Source organism: Stegostoma tigrinum, chromosome 2 (assembly GCF_030684315.1).
Source record: "Stegostoma tigrinum isolate sSteTig4 chromosome 2, sSteTig4.hap1, whole genome shotgun sequence".
Lineage (NCBI taxonomy): Eukaryota > Metazoa > Chordata > Chondrichthyes > Orectolobiformes > Stegostomatidae > Stegostoma > Stegostoma tigrinum.
The window spans coordinates 153,721,867-153,738,940 of NC_081355.1; the positions used below are offsets into that span (position 1 = coordinate 153,721,867).

At 40.7% G+C, this 17,074-nt stretch overlaps 1 protein-coding gene across 3 annotated transcripts in view; it reads right to left on the reverse strand.

Annotated features, from left to right (window-relative positions):
* ctdspla (CTD (carboxy-terminal domain, RNA polymerase II, polypeptide A) small phosphatase-like a) overlaps positions 1–17,074 on the reverse strand; it is a 262,478-nt gene that overhangs the window by 65,717 nt on the left and 179,687 nt on the right. For all 3 annotated transcript variants that reach the window (XM_048552121.2, XM_048552105.2, XM_048552113.2), the window contains exon 2: positions 8,560–8,717. In XM_048552121.2, the coding sequence (XP_048408078.1) occupies positions 8,560–8,717 (158 nt within the window). The remainder of the gene's footprint in view (positions 1–8,559; positions 8,718–17,074) is intronic.

The following is a 17,074-nucleotide window of genomic DNA, read 5'->3' on the forward strand; positions in this document are numbered from 1 at the left end:
TAGGGAACATCGATAGTCCAGCATTAATAGATGTGCCTGAAATAGCAACAAAAAAAGTATAATGTCACAATGTATCTTTCGTCTAGGAAGATTTATGAACAAAGATTTGACTTAACTTTTTAATTATTAAAGATATTGCAGTATGGCCTGGGGAAGAGAGAGTGAGATTAGTCACTCTGTCCTTCAGTGTACCTACTATGGGCTTGGTCTGTGAGGCTAAGACTATCTTATAGTGAGTAGGGTCTTGAGGTGCAGTGGTAGTGTTCCCAACGCTGGGCAGGAAGGTATGGGTTCAAGTGCCTTGGAGGTACTGTCACTGTATGTTCAAACAGATTGTTTAAAAATAAGGTAGTGTGTAATGAGAATTAAAATAATACTATCCTCAAACTGAATTAACTGCATTCTCCAATTTATGGTGGACAGAACTACTGGTTTGCCTTGACATAATTCTCCACAAGCTAAATGTTGTTGCAGAAAACAAAGTACATTTACACCTTGCATCATTTTGTCCAATATGGTGTTTGTGAAATAACACACAAGGTCTCTCTTTAGAGTTTCAAATCTTTAACCAGGCTGTAATGCATAATGTGTAGTTTAGCTCACTCACAGCAAATCACTACATATGCCAAATCAGTGACTAATTAACTCAAACTAGCACACCTCTTTGAAGCATTTAAAGCTCAGAATTAGAAATGAGTGTTTTCTCTCAAGTTTGACATTGTTTAAACAACTTTAGTAGGAATGATCTGTAATAAAAATGCATTGTAGTTAGAAATGTGCAACATCTTCAAAGCTGGATCGTTCTGAGAATCAGACCTTCCCTCCAATGACCATCAACAATGCTCCAATAGTAATCACCCATCTATCTGCCTGTGGCTTCCTTGAATGAAATACAATATTGGATGACTCATTCCCACTTATAATGATGTAAAACAGTGAGACAAAAATAGTGAGCCATTTGGTACATCAAAGATTTGCCATGGAAACTTCAGTCACATTGACCTAAGCTCTAAACTTGCTGACCCCTTTGGATGCAAACACGAACCATTTGTATTCTTGTCACTTGTGCAAGTTTTGTTGGGCTGCATAAACCATTGAACACTTAACTAAATTGGCAGTCTTCGAATGAAAATGGGACTATGCTTGATCACATTAACGCCACTGGTGCTTTAAGGATCACCTTGCTTGCAATTCTTTACTTCAACCTGAACAAAGAGTGCCAGCAAATCTCTAAGGATTGACTTTTACATTTGATTTCCCCCCACAAAAAAACATAATTGACTGTGGAGATGGAACTCACTTTACCGTTCTCAAAGTACCTCACACAGTTCCTTTGCCTCATGTTTGAGTCTGTTGTAAACAGAATTCATGGAGGTCAATTGGTACGACCAGGTCAACCACAATGCCAACAATCATGGTCTAAAGCTCACCAATTCAAGCCGACACCAGAGACATTAAATCTAATCCAAGCTAACACTTCAGTCCAGTATTCATAAGAACGATCACAGCGTGAAGGCTGGAGGAACACAGCGGGCTGAGCAGCATCAGAGGAACAGGAAAGCTGATGTTTCAGGTCCGGACCCTTCTTCAGACCAGAAACGTCAGCCTTCCTGCTCCACTGATGCTGCCTGGCCTGTGTTCCTCCAGCTCCACACCTTGTTATCTCAGGCTCCAGCATCAGCGGTTCTTACTAGCTCTTCATAAGGGCTGAGGTGACCTTGTTGAAACATACAGAATTCTTAAGGGGTTCAAGAGATAATTCACCTCTTGGGAGAGTCCTGGACTAGAGAGCATAGTCTCAGAATTAAGGAGTTCCAATTTAAGACTGAGATGAGGAGGAATTTGTTCTCTCTTTTAGAATAGAGTGTTCAATTCTGGTCTCTCTGCTGTAGGAAAGAAATTGTGAAACCTGAAAGGGTTCAGAAAAAATTTACAAGGATATGTGGCAGGGTTAGAGAGTATAAGCTATAAGGAGAGTCTGAATAGGCTGGGGTTATTTTCCCTGGAGCATCAGAGGCTGAGGGGTGAACTTAGAGGTTTATAAAATGATGAGGGGCATGGACAGGGTGAACAGTTGAGCTCTTTTCCCCAGGGTAGGAGCGTCAAAAACTAAACACCACAGGTTTAAGGAGAGAAGGGAAAGATTTAAAAGAGACCCGAGGGCCAACTTTTTCACACAGAGGATGGTGCATGTATGGAAAGAGCTGCCAGAGGTGGAGGCGGCTGGTAAAATTGTTTACAAAAGGTTGCAAAGACAGGCCAGGGAACTACAGGCCCTACAGCCTGACATCAATGGTAGGCAAGTTAGAGAAGATACTGAGGGGCGGGATCAATCAATATTTAGACAGTCAAGGTCTGATTAGAGATAGCATGGATTTCTGCACAGAAAGTAGTGTCTGACAAATCCTTTAGAGTTTATCAAAGAGGTAACCAAGCAGATAGATGAATGTCGGGCAGGTGTCCTGCACAGCAGGCTAGTTATGAAAGTTAGGTCGCATGGGACCCAGGGAGAGCTAGCTAACTGGACTCAAAATTGGCTCGATGGTAGGAAGCAGAGGGTGAGGGTTGAAGGTTGTTTCTCTGACTGAGGCCTGTGACGAGTGGTGTGCCACAGGTGTCAGTGCCAGGGCCTTTGTTACATGTTATTGACATAAACGATCTGGATGTGAATGCGCAAGGCATGATTCGTAAGTTTGCAGATGCCACAAAATTAGCGGGTATAGTTGATGGCAAGTATGGTTATCAAAAGTTGGGGGGGGGGGGGTCTTGATTGGATGAGGAAGTGGGTTAAGGATTGGCAAATGCAATTCAATACAGATAAGTGTCAGGTGTTGTACTTTGGGAAATCAAAAAGATAGGACTTGTACAGTGAATAAGGTCCTGATGATTTTTGTCAAATACAATGATCTAGGAATACAAGTACATTGTTCATTGCAAGTGGCATCATAGGTAGACAGGGTGGTGAAGGCGGCATTTGGCATGCTGGCTTTTGTCAGTCAAGGCATCGAGCATAGGAGTTTGGACGTAATGATACAGTTGTATAAGTTATTGGTGATGCCACACTTGGAGTAGTGTGTACAGTTCTGGTCACCCTGTTACAAGAAAGACATAGTTAAACTGGAAAGTGTGCAAAGAAGATTTATGAGGATGTTGCCAGGACTGGTAGGCCTGAGTTTATAGGGAGAGGTTTGCCAGGATAGTACTTTAACCCTTGGAACATAGGAGAATGAGGGATGACCTAATTGAGGCGTATAAGTTCATGAGGGCCACAGAGAGGATGAATATTTATAGTCTTTTTCCCAGGGATGGGGAATCGAAAACTAGAGGACATAGGTTTTTCCCCTTCCACCTTAAACCTACGTAGGACCTAAGAGGCAACTTCTCCACACAGAAAGTGGTGCATATATGGAATGGGCTGCCAGAGAAAGTGGCTGAAGCAGGTACAATAGCAACATTTAAAAAGCATTTGGATAGGTACATGGATGGGAAGGGTTTAGAAGGATATGGACCAAACGCGGGCAATTGGAACTAGCTGAATGGGCACTATGCTCAGCATGGACCAGTTCGGGCCGAAAGACCCATTTCCATGCTGTATTACTCTGACTCTAATTGTAATGTTTAAAAGGCATCTGGATGGATATATGAATAAGAAGCATTTAGAGGGATATGGGCCAAATGCTGGCAAGTGGGACTATATTAATTTAGGATATCTGGTTGGCATGGATGGGTTGGACCGAAGGGTCTATTTCTGTACTATACATCTGTAGGAGTCCAGAAGGTTGAGTGTCTTTTGAAGTCCTTGCCACAGAGAGCTGTGAAGACAGTCCTTATGTATAATTAAGAATGAGATAGATAGCTTCTTAATCAGGAGGGGAAATCAAGGGTTACAGGGAAATGGCAGGAAAGTGGGCGCAAGTTTCATCAGATCTGCCATAATCCTACTGAATGGGACAGCAGGCTCAATGGGCTGAACAGCCTATTTCTGATTATATTTCTTACAGTCTGAAAGAGGATATATGCCTTTAGTGGAATAATCTCTTAAGCAAAGTCTTACCACCAGACATACCTGCAGCCATTCAAAATGGCTTAAATATATTAAGGGATCAGATTCCATCAGAGCTCAAATGGGAGGAAACTGACAGAAGTCTTAATCTGAGACAGTCACTGGGAAACACTGGATTTTGCGTGATTTCATCCCAAGCACTGACGCAGGCAAACACACTGATTAGATCAGTGTTACAGCAATGAGGATAAGCTTTATTACTCTTTTATTTTAGATTTCTGGTATAGTATGTTTTGGGCACCATTCCAGGAATGGAGCTCATAATCTAGGCTAACATTCAAGTAACTTGGAATGCTCCTTTGTACTTCTCATGTCACTTTTTATTGACACCTCCAGGATGAGTCATTGAATAGAAATCCCTTCTCTCTACCTAAATGGATTGTAAAAGACTGCAGCACACTGATTCATGAAAAGTAAAAGAATTAGTCAGGAAGAATTCTTATCATTCAATCTATGTGCAAAAAATGAACTAACAGGTTATTTGTGGGATTTTGGCAACGTGCAGTTTAACTGCTCCAGTTGTCTGTTGAGAGTCATACAGCACAGAAACAGATCCTTTGGCCTTCTAACAATAATGACTGCTCTTCACAAGCAACTCATTAATATCAAAGCATTTTGGGGTATCTGAGAAACCAATAATCATGGGAGTTTGCAGCACTGCACGAGACAGTTTGACCCATCATGATTGTGCCAGCTTTCAGCAGAGCTGTTCAAAAGTTTTAAACTGATATACCACGTCCTTAATTTCTTCAGTAAGTAAGGGGTATTTTTTTTTAAAAGTCACTCAACTATCTATTAAACGATCACACCTTTCATAATTTTATCAACATCCTATAATGTCTTTCCTTTCCCCCAATAAAATTAATGCCATTGATGCAAGTCTTTTCAGAAATATATGTCAGCTTTCCTGCTTCTCTGATACTGCCTGGCCTGTTGTGTTCATCCAGCTCTACGCCTTGTTATCTCATGAAACTAGGAATGTGTTCCTGCAACTATGCAAGTTGGAATGAGACTGCACCTTGAGTTCTGTAAACAATTTTGGTCCCCTGGCTTAAGTTGGGATGTAGTTCCATTGGAGGTAGTTCAATGGAGAGTCACTATTTTGATTCTAGCAATGAGTTTGTCTTATGAAAACAGAGTGAGCAGTTTAGATCAATACTCTCTAGAGTTAGGAGAAAAATGACAGATCTAATTGAGGTATAAAATACATTAAAGGAGATTGACAAAGTAGAAATTGACAGAGTCATACAGTCATATAGCGCGGACACAGACCCTTTGGTCCAATTAGTCCATGCCGAAAAAGTCCCAAACTAGACTAGTCCCACTTACTTGCTCCTGGCCCATATCCCTCCAAACCTTTCTTATTCATGTATCTATCCAAATGGCTTTTAAACATTGTAATTGCACCCACATCCACCATTTCATCAGGAAGCTCATTCCACATGCAAACCACCCTCTGCATATTAAAAAAAAAATCACCTCGTGTGTTTTTAAAATCTCTCTCCTCTCATCTTAAAAATATGCTCCCCAGTCTTGAAAGCCCCCATCCCAGGGAGTAGACAACTGCCAATGACTCTATCTGTACCCCTTATTTTTCTTATAAACTTCTCTCAGATCACCTCTCAAACTTCTATGCTCCAGTGAAGGAAGTCCCAGCCTATCCAGCCTTTATAAGTAAAACCTTCCATACCCGGCAACATCCTGGTAATTCTCTTCTGAACCCTCTCCAGCTTGATAATATCGTTCCTATAATTGGGTGACCAGAACTGGACACAGTGTTTCAGAAGAAGCCGCACCAATGTCCTGTACAACCGCAACACAACTTCCCAACTCCTATATTCAAAGGACTTAGCAACAAAGGCAAGTGTGCCAAATGCCTTTTTAAACTACTCTGCCTACATGTGATGCAAGCTTCAAAGAATTATGCACCTGCGCCCAGGACCCCGGGCAAATGTTTCCTCTTCTGGGGCAATCTAAAATGTGAAGTCATAGCTGTAGAATAAGGGGTAGCAGATTTAAAACAGAGCTGAGAAGGAATGACTTCCCTCTGATGAATCTGTGGAACTCACTATCCCAGGGTGTGGAGGAGAGAGACAAATTTTAAATTAGTAAGGAGTTTAAGGGTTATGGAGGAAAATGGACAGGAAAGCGAAAGCAGAGATGAGGTCAACCATGATCGTACTAAGTGGTGGAGCAGTCTCAAAAGAACAAACTGCCTATTCCTGCTTCTAGTTCTTATGTCTTTTATAGTGTTTTTCATGGTTTGTCCCTACATTTATGTAATTGGCATACTTTAGGATTGTCCCAGTGCAAATATAAATTTTGGATCCAGTACTGCAACCTACAGTTGTTGTATATGAACCCACCATGCTCTTGTGTTTTCTCTTGAACCCTATTGGATACATTTTTACAAGAAGCCTCATATAAAATACATTAAAAATGCTCTATGGATACTCAATCGTTTTAAAAATACCAAGCTGAAATAAACTATTAATTCCACTTTAAAAGTTGTGCATGACTTACTAGGGCCACTTCCTTTAAAAAAAATGCACACTGAGCACTTTATTTACAGATTTCAAGAGGGACAGAACTGAAGATTAGCAAAGTTATGCTAAAAACAAACAGAAACCTCAGTTAGATTGGAACAACTGTGTGCCAATAATATTAGAAGGTACATGGAAGGTTAAAGGCTCTGGAAAAAAATGCACTGTTGCCTCACACTGCCAAGTACCTAGGTTCAATTCCAACCATGGGTGACTATCTGTGTGGAGTTTGCACATTCTCAGTGTGTCCGTGTGGGTTTCCCTGGGTGCTCCAGCTTCCTTCCACAGTACGAAGATGTGCAGGTTAGGTGGATTAGCCATGCTAAATTGCCCAAAGTTTTTTCCAGGATTGTGGGGGCTAGATGTTAGTAAAGGTCTTCGGATGGTCAGTACAGACTTGATGGGCTGAATGGCCTCTAGCTGAAGTGTAGAGTTTCTATGATAATATCACAAAAGCTTTAATAGGCTGAATTATCTTTACTTCAAACAAAACGCAGATGACATAATAGTGGTCTTTATGAATTTTTTTGAACAAGGATACAGAATATTACCTTTTGCGAGGAAGTACATAACTACAGGGCAATGATATGTGATAGTCACCAAGAAATTCATCAGGGAATTCAACAGAAATCTCTCTATCCAAAAGGGCAGAAAGGATGTGGAATGCTCTACCATAACGAGCAGGTGAAGCACATGGTGTAGGTGAATTTTAAGGGAAGCTGGACAAGCTTTTGGGGGAGAAAGAATGGCTCCGACGTTAGATTTTGATGAGGAAAAAAAAAAGTCAGAGGAGGCTCAAATGGAGCATAAACGCTGACATGCTAGGGTTGAATGTCTTGTTTTTGTAGCTGATGTCCTACAGGATTGTAATTACAAAGTGATATGTCATCCCAACTTTCTTTACTGCGATGCCCTTCTTTCTCTATTCTCTCTACTCATCTTAACAACAGTTTGACTTTGAAATCTATGTGCCTTAATTATTTATTTTAGCTTTGAACATTTTGGTTCTTTTATCTGCCTTCCTTTTTGGGAGTAGGAGTGTTTTGTAATAAAATGATTTTCACTAGCTTCCAATCTGTTTTTTGGCCTGTCAGCTAAGTAAGGGCTTAAATTTCAGCAGGTTACTTTAGTTTTTATAGCTCGTTGTTTTATGGTTAAAATTTTCAAGCTAAAACTTTCAGCATGCAAGATCCAAGGCAATAATGCCTGCTGCCCTTTGGGCAGAGTTATGCTTCCATGTGAACAGGCCCCTGCTCTCAGTTCCCACAGAGGGGTCGCAATAATTTTCAAGTCTCAAAATGGAGTCACGGTGGGAAAGAATTTCAACTATGAACTTTCAATTCAAAAGTACACTTCAGAGAAGTGTAGAATGGTGAAACAAAAACTACGTCGGAGGTTTTATAATAGTAGATTAAAATGCCTGAATATGTTCCAAGATTTAAAAGGTAAGAACAGTTTGCACCTTTGCCAAAAATACTTTTGGGCCCCATCTGTAACTGCCTCTAACTATGCAAACTCTTCATTATTGAACTTCTTTGTGAGAAAGCCAAGCACTTTTAAGTGGTCAATTAATCATGAAACAGTGACAAAACACAGACATTCTGAAAGGTACTTCAACATGCTGCCAAAGATCTCAACAAACCTATTACCAAAAATCTCCAACTTTCAGTTTAAGGATGAAAATATTTGCATATTTTAAAATTATGAAGCAATTAGCCAGTGATTCTTGGCTCTGGCCAGTAGCATCAATTGTATTCATTTCTTTCAAATTCTTTTGTTGTTTCTGATCTGAAACCATTTTGATTGACAACTGATTCTTAATAGAGTGGATTCATATTATATCAATATTAGTTACTCGGTAGCGAAGACGGAGTTTTCAATTGAGAAGCAGCTTCCATGTGGAAATATGCTCTCTGAATTCTTGTTCACTAATGACAGTGAAACAAAACGCACCTTAGCGATCGACCCATTCTCCTCCACCGTTGGAATCTGAGCATTGCTGTTGCAGTTGCTGGTCGTCGACTCCACATTGTAGTCACGAAAGCAACAGAGGAACGAATTGAAAAAGCTCCGGCTCCTCTGCTTTTTCAAGCTGAGGCTGCTCTGAGAAACTGAAAGAGAATATGATTTTTAAAAATTAGTTGAAGTAAAATAGTTGCCACTATTTTGTGCTGAAGTGTTCTTGACAAGATGGAGAATTGCTTATCCAGGATCCCTCACAAAATTAAACTTCTCTCTCTTCCCTTGTCTTGTTCTCCAGTAGACCATTTTAAAGATTTTTGATGAAAAATGGAGTTTCTTTTCTGCATAAACTTTTATCTTGGAAACTCCCAGCAACAAAACTGATCTACGTTTGTTATGAAAGGGTACAAATATCAGACTGAGTTGAGAGAAAATCAAGTTAGGCAAACCTAACAGACATTTGCCTAAACAGACATTTCAGTCTGATGAAGGGTCTAGGCCCGAAACGTCAGCTTTTGTGCTCCTGAGATGCTGCTTGGCCTGCTGTGTTCATCCAGCCTCACATTTTATTATCTTGGAATCTCCAGCATCTGCAGTTCCCATTATCTCTGAGACATTTCAGTGGAATAAGTTTGCAGGAATGTGCAAAGTATACAGGTTTAATCGATCATTACATGCGTCCCTGGAGGGAGCAGAGCAATTGACAAAATCACAGGGCAGGTACAGTTGATTTAAGAAAAATGATCAAAACTTTTAGCAACAGGCAGCAATTCAACCCATGCCTGTATCAGCTCTATGAAATCTAAACTGTCTAACTTCTCTGCTCCATCTCCATAACTCTGCAAAATTTTCTCCTTGTTGTACCAATCCAGCCTCCTTTTGAAAGTTATACTTTACAGAAAACGTCCACTGCTTTCAGACAGTATATTCTAGACTGTGAAAATGTTTTCCTCATGCCACCTCGGATCTTTGTGCTAAAATATGTTAAGTTTGTATTCTCTAACAGAATGATGGGAATAATTTCTCCCAATCATCCTTCAAAATTCTTCATGATTCTGAAAACCTGAAATAAAAATTCCCACTGACCATCCCAACTTGAATGAGAATAATCCATTTTTTTCTGGTCTCTCCATGTAACTGAATTATTTTCCTCCTAGAATCAGATCATGCTGGCATGCACAGGAAGCCTGCTTTGTTCCAATGCAAATATTCAAGAGACCATCCTTTGATTAATGTCGTGATCAGAGATAATGGGAACTGCAGATGCTGGAGAATCCGAGATAACAAAGTGTGAGGCTGGATGAACACAGCAGGCCAAGCAGCATCTCAGGAGCACAAAAGCTGACGTTTCGGGCTGAGACCTTTCATCATCTCTCTGATGAAGGGTCTAGGCCCGGAACATCAGCTTTCGTGGTCCTGAGATGCGGGGTGGCCTGCTGTGTTCATCCAGCTTCACACTTTGTTATCTCTTATTATTGATTAATGTGATTCTTTTTGCCAGCATTTCATGGTAAAAGTACAGACCTTCCCTAAGAATTGTTCAACATCCTCACATTTCACAAACCCCTGACAACCTTAAAATTCTTTTCTGCCAGTATACAGCAAAATGCAACATTATGCAGGTCCCTTCAAAACAGTTTAGTGAAACTCACCAGATTACACAAGAGGTGCAAAATGGAAGCGAACTATTTGATCCAACTAGCCCATGTCAGTGTTCACATTTCACAAACCTCCTACCACCCCTGTTTCATTGAACCTCATCACCATGCACTATTATTCCATGCTCTCTCTGCAACTTCTCTAGGTTCTTTTAAAAGCATCTACACTATTTTCAACGGCTTGTGGTAGCAAGCACTCACGAGGTACAGACGTTTCTTTGTGTTCTCCACTGGATTTGTTAATGCCCACCTCACATTTGCGTATCTGAGTTCTTGCCTTGTTCCTGCCAACCCATGTCTTAAGTAGACACATCTTGTGAACATCAAAACATTAAATCCTTTAAATCGCTATAAAGTCAGCCCTCAAACTTCAGCCTATTCCATATTTCCTGATTGAATAAAAAAATTTATATCTTCCACAGGATAATGGCATCACCGACCAGGCAGAATTCACTGTTCAGCCCTAATTCTCCCGAGGGCAGAAGAAATAAAGACATTAGTGAACCAGACAGGTTTTTCTGGCAATGGAGCCGTGGTCGTCATTAGACTCTTAATTCCAGATGTTTATTGAATTCAAATTTCATCATCTGCCCCGGCAGATCCCTAAATTAACAGTCCAGCAATAATACCACTAGGCCATCACCTCCCTAGTTGCAGTTGTAATAACATCTGTTTGAATTGATACTGCATCCTCACCATTGTTTTCACATCCTTTCTATGTTATAGAGATCAGAATAATGAAAGAACCAACTAATATAGTCAAATTTGATAATGATTCCGAGACAAGTAGGAAAGCAAATTATGAGAAGGATACAAAGTTTGAAAAATATTTAGATGGGGGGGGGGGGCGCAATAACTTGTTAGATGGTGTACAATGTGGGAAGAGAGGTTGTCGTCAAGTGGGGAAAAATAGAAACGCAAGTTACTACTTAAATGGGAAAATTGAGTTAGAAGTCACACAACACTGGGTTATAGTCCAATAGGCGTACTTGAAATCACGCGCGCTTTTGGAGCACAGCCCCTTCATCAGGTGCAGAGAGGGAGAGAGAGAGAGGGAGAGCGAGAGAGAGAGGGGGGGGAGAGAGGGGGAGAGGGGGGGAAGAGGGCAGCACACAGGCAGAGAGATCAAAAGATCATACAACTGGTGAGTGTAAGTTCAGATACAAAATCTCTGTAGGTGACCAAGAGTGTTAGATGGTGAGTAAAGTATTAATAAAATCAATGTGAGTGCTGTGCTGTCATGAGAATCAGGCAGAGTGATAGAAATATAGAAAAGGTGACATCTCAGGTCAGGCGCTAAATTGCAGGTGTGAAGCCTTGCTCAGAATCTCAGAGTTTTAACCGAGAATTGGGCTGCTTTTATTCCGAAAGATGCAATTTATAAGATGATTGATTGATTTATTGTACTTCAGTACACTTGACAGTGAAAGCTTTGTTTACAAGCATGGCAGGCAGATCATAGTGAGCAAGAACATAAAGATCAAAGACTTAGACAGAGGCATTCAAATTTTATCACACAATGCGTGCACTAGGCGAGATCAACATTAGCAAGATAAGCTTTATTTGAGGCTAGAGAGTCTACTCATCAATCTGATAACAGCCAGCAAAGCTGTTGTTCCTGGACCTGCTCGTGATTATGTTCAGGCTTCTGTATCTTCTGCCCACTCAAAATGATAAAAATATTAGGTTATCCTCATTCACGAAATGCATGCAGGCAAAGTAAATGAAGGAGGCAAATTAAATGCAGGCCATTATAGCACAAGGAATTAATTGCAAAAGCAGGAAGGTTTTGTTACAACCGTATGGGGCATTTGTGAAATTACATAGAACACAGAATATTACAGCACAGTACAGGCCCTTTGGCCCTCGATGTTGTGCCAACCGGTCATACCGATCTCAAGCCCATCTAACCTACACTATTCCACGTACGTCCCATATGCTTGTCCAATGACGACTTAAATGTACCTAAAGTTGGCGAATCTACTACCGTTGCAGGCAAAGCGTTCCATTCCCTTACTACTCTGAGTAAAGAGACTACCTCTGACATCTGTCCTATATCTTTCACCCCTCAATTTAAAGCTATGCCCCCTCGTGCTCGCCGTCACCATCCGCGGAAAAAGGCTCTCCCTATCCACCCTATCTAACCCTCTGATTATTTTATATGTTTCAATTAAGTCATTTTTCAACCTCCTTCTCTCTAATGAAAACAGCCTCAAGTCCCTCAGCCTTTACTCTTAAGACCTTCCCTCCATACCAGGCAACATCCTAGTAAATCTCCTCTGTACCCTTTCCAAAGCTTCCACATCCTTCTTATAATGCGGTGACCAGAACTGCACACAATACTCCAAGTGCGGCTGCACCAGAGTTTTGTACAGCTGCAGCATAACCTCTTGGTTCTGAACTCGATCCCCTCTATTAACAAAAGCTAAAACACTGTATGCCTTCTTAACAGCCCTGTCATCCTGGGTGGCAACTGGATGGCAATTACAGCTGGAATATAGCCTGCAGGTTTGAACTAGCGAACAGAGGGATAAAAGACCACACTTTTACTTTTTGTTAAAGACTGGAGGAACTGCAGACGCTGGAGAATCTGAGATAACAAGGTGTACAGCTAGATGAACACAGGAGGCCAAGCAGCATCAGGGGAGCAGGAAAGCTGATGTTTCGGGTCTAGACCCTTCCTCAGAAATGTCAGAACATTTGTACATTTCTGAAGGAGGATCTAGGCCCAAAACATCAACGTTCCTGCTCCTCGACTTGCTGTGTTCATCCAACTCTGCACTTTGTTATCTCTTTGCTTTTCTTTATTTTGAATTGTGGTCCAAACTTTTAAAAGCATACTGCTTTAAACCAAGGACTTTGGAAGATATTGCAGTTTTAAAACAAGTTGCCGAGGGTTGCACTGACACTTTTTTAAATTCAAGTAGCGGGGTAGATGTTGCAGACTCATCGCCACCGTGGGAAAGTGTTTGCGAAGCTGTGCCCAGGGACAGGCTGCTGATTTTGATTTCCCCCAGTTTGAAGCAGTTTTATATGTCAGGAGTCATCAACATGACAATATCTGAGATAATGGGAACTGCAGAAAAGGGTCTGGACCCGAAACGTCAGCTTTTGTGCTCCTAAGATGCTGCTTGGCCTGCTGTGTTCATCCAGCTCCACACTTTGTTAACATGACAATATCACTCCGATTAGCTCCTGGGCAGGTGGACAGACTATGTGTGAACAATGCTGCAACAGAAAATTTCCAGACTCAAATTCAGCATTTCTCTTTCTTTTTGCAGAGAAGTGGAAAAAAAAAGGAAATTAGCTTGCTATTCTCATTCATCATTTGCCTATAAGCTGCCACAACTAAGTAGTGACTGAGACACTAAACAATTAACGATAGAACCACCCTGTGTAACAGTAAAGAGCTGAAAGAATTTGGAAAAGTGATCAGAAGGACTAAATGGTTCATTCCTGCTCCTACTTTTATGTTCTTATATGTTCTAGATATGTGCACAATTCTTGGTATGGTCTAACTAATTTCTAAGCAAATTTGTTTTCCTTGAAAGTTTATACAGAAAGAGAGAAAAAAACAAAGTATTTTTACAATGTGGCACGCTATGACTTCTGAAGTACTTTTTCACCAACATTTCTGCAACTTTTGGTCCCTTCACCAAATGTACAAATAGCCTGTAGCTATACTGCGTTAACATATTCCAATTATGCAACAACTCAAACTTAAATTCCATCGTGACATGTGAATACAAATGCAGTAAATCTGGACCGGCACCAAAGAAACAGCCTTGATAGCTGCGAGATTGTCGTCAAAAACCAAAATTCATTTACAAATAAACCTACTCCAATATGGTCAGTCCCAAGTTCTCTGGTTGAATCAGATCAACTCAGGGAAAATGAAGTAGTAAGTTACAACACCACAACTGCACCCATATTCCAAGAATATAGTGAACAGTTGCTTTCTTTTACAAACTTGCAGCTTGTTAAAACTGTGATCATGTTAAACTACCTACAGTACCTGATTCTTTAAATGCACAAAGTGTAGAACACAAAAATGCTCTATTTCTTTTAAAATGAAATGTTTCACGTTTATTGTTTGGTAATTTCTCCGGCTTCCTCCCTGTCATTTAGGAGTGAGCTAGTCACATGGTACACAGCTTATTAAACGGTAAATCAATCTAGGGTGCAAATAATGAATGCTGAACCACTGTTGACATGCTAGAGATTTTAAAATTGCAGGAAGCTTTCAGCAGCCGACTGCGATGTCTGTCTAATCAGGGGGTGAAATTCTACTGACCACGGTCCAGAAGAACAACCTGTCACTACTGAGAAAGGGATAACAAGGTGTAGAGCTGGATGAACACAGCAGGCCAAGCAGCATCAGAGGAGCAGGAAGGCTGACGTTTTGGGCCCAGACCCTTCTTCAGAAAAAGGGTTCTGAAGAAGGGTCTGGGCCCAAAACGTCAGCTTTCCTGCTCCTCTGATGCTGCTTGGCCTGCTGTGTTCATCCAGCTCTACACCTTGTTACCTCAGATTCTCCAGCACCTGCAGTTCTTGCTATCTCTGCTACTTCTGAGAAAGGCATGTTTTGAGGTGGGACTCCCTGGTTGTTTTGAGCAATACAGACAATAGCAATACATATTTGAAAATATAGCATGATCAACAGTTTATTTGTACATTTGGCCAAGAGACCAAAAGTGCAGAAATTTTAATAAAGAAGTACTTTAGAAGACAGTGTACCACACTGCACAAATACTTAGCTTTTATTCTCTCCACGCTCTTTCTGTATAAGCTTTCAAGGAAAACAAATTTGCATAGAAATTAGGTAGACCTTACCTAGAATTGTGCACGTATCTACAGCATATAAGAACATAAAAGTAGGAACAGGAATGAACCATTTGGGCCTTCTTCCAGCTTGACTTGGATCAAAAGGAAGGGAAACATATGTGGTACTAGAATCTTAAAATGATACATCACAGAAGCATGCCATTCAATCCAGTACATCCATAATGCCTTGTTGAAAGAATTAACTTAAATGTGCTGGGAGTTGACTGGCAATTACATGTCTTTGAAATAAAGGATTTGACTTGAATGGTATCATTTAGGATAAGGGGTAGCAAATTTAAAACAGACATGGAGCAATTACTTCTCTCAAGGGGTCATGAATCGATGGAATTCAGAGGACAGTGGATGCTGAGACAGTAAATTTAAGGAGGAGATAGACAGAATTCTAATTAATTTTTGGTGAATATAGTTAATTAATGGGCTGAAGGGTTATGGAGAGCAGATGGGAAAGTGGAGTTAAGGCAGAGATGAGATCACTCAATCGTATCAAATGGTGGAGCAAAATCGAGGGGATGTGAATTGCTGTCTCCTACTCCTTATGCTGTTGCCATCCACAGATTTATCGATGTTGAAACTTCAGACTTATTTCAGAAGTATTTAAAGATGTTCTGTTTGCAAAAGTCCTACAGAAATGCAAAGCAAGATTCACATTTTCTTCCCAAAAATTATTTATAACATGTAACACAAGTTTATAATGCTAAGTACTACAATTAAATTTTTTTTAAAAATACCCATACCTTGAAACTGGGGGGGGGGGGTAGCGACAAGGCTCTTAAATCACCAACCACTTCTTTCAAATCTATTATTTGACATCTTAGTCTGGACTAGTTCACAATGCACAGCGATGCCAACAGCATGGGTTCAATTCCCACACTGGCTGGGGTTACCATGAAGGGGTCTTTTTCTCAACCTCTCCCCTCGTGTAAAGTGTGGTGACCCTCAGGTTAAACACCACCAATCATTGCTCTCCAATGAGAGCGCAGCCCTCTGGTAATACTAACTGTAGCTTTAGCTTTACCCTTTATGACATTGTGGCAGGGGATTTTAGATGTTTTGCAGGACCAGCTTCAAGTCTTTTCAACTACAGAAATATGAAGGCTAATGGAAGTTAGATGGGTATCCCTGGACTGTAAATTGTGAAGCAAAGACGCATGACTGAATGATCAGCAGAATAAAAAGGACAGGATAAACAATAAATGCTGTCAGGACAGGTGAAGATGACGGATTCACAATAATACTATTTATTTCCACAGCCATTTAATGTAATTAATCTAAAACTGCAGTGGTTCAAAAAGGCAGCTCACCACCACCGTCTCAAGGACAACCAGGGATGGGCAATAAATGCTGGCCCAGCCAGTGACACCCACATCCCATAAATGAATGGTGGAAAAAAAAAAGATGGATTTCCAAAGCTTAGACTCAGATAACGGGCAACTGACAAGTGAAATGACTAAAATCAGGGATGCTCAAGGTCAATTTTAGAAGCACAGCCATCCTAGACATTTGTGAAACTGCAGGAGATTATAAAGATAGGAAAGAGCAAGTATTGTTGATGGATGTGAATACAAGGCTGAGAATTTTAAAATTAAAGCCTTATTTGACTGGATCCAGCCTGGGTCAATGAGTACAGAGGAAATGGGATTACAGAAGTTCATACAAGGACATGAGCAGAAGTTTGGGAGACGTCAAGTTTATACTGTTCTGTAAGAGAGAAAGCCACAAGTGTCTTTCAAAAGTTGAATCCAGAGGTAACAAAGGAATCAAGGGGGGTTTCAGCAGATGAGCTGAGGTAGGAGAGAAGCCAGATGACATTAAATGAAAAAAATGGCAGCCTTTAATGTACGGCCAGAAGCTCATCACTATGTTAAACAAATATGACTGAGTGCAAACAGTCTGGTTTAGTTTCAGACTCAAATATAGAAAATAGGCCAGGAGTAGGCCATTCAGCCCTTCGAACCTGCACAACAATTCAGTACGATCATGGCAGGCATGCAATTTCAGTATCC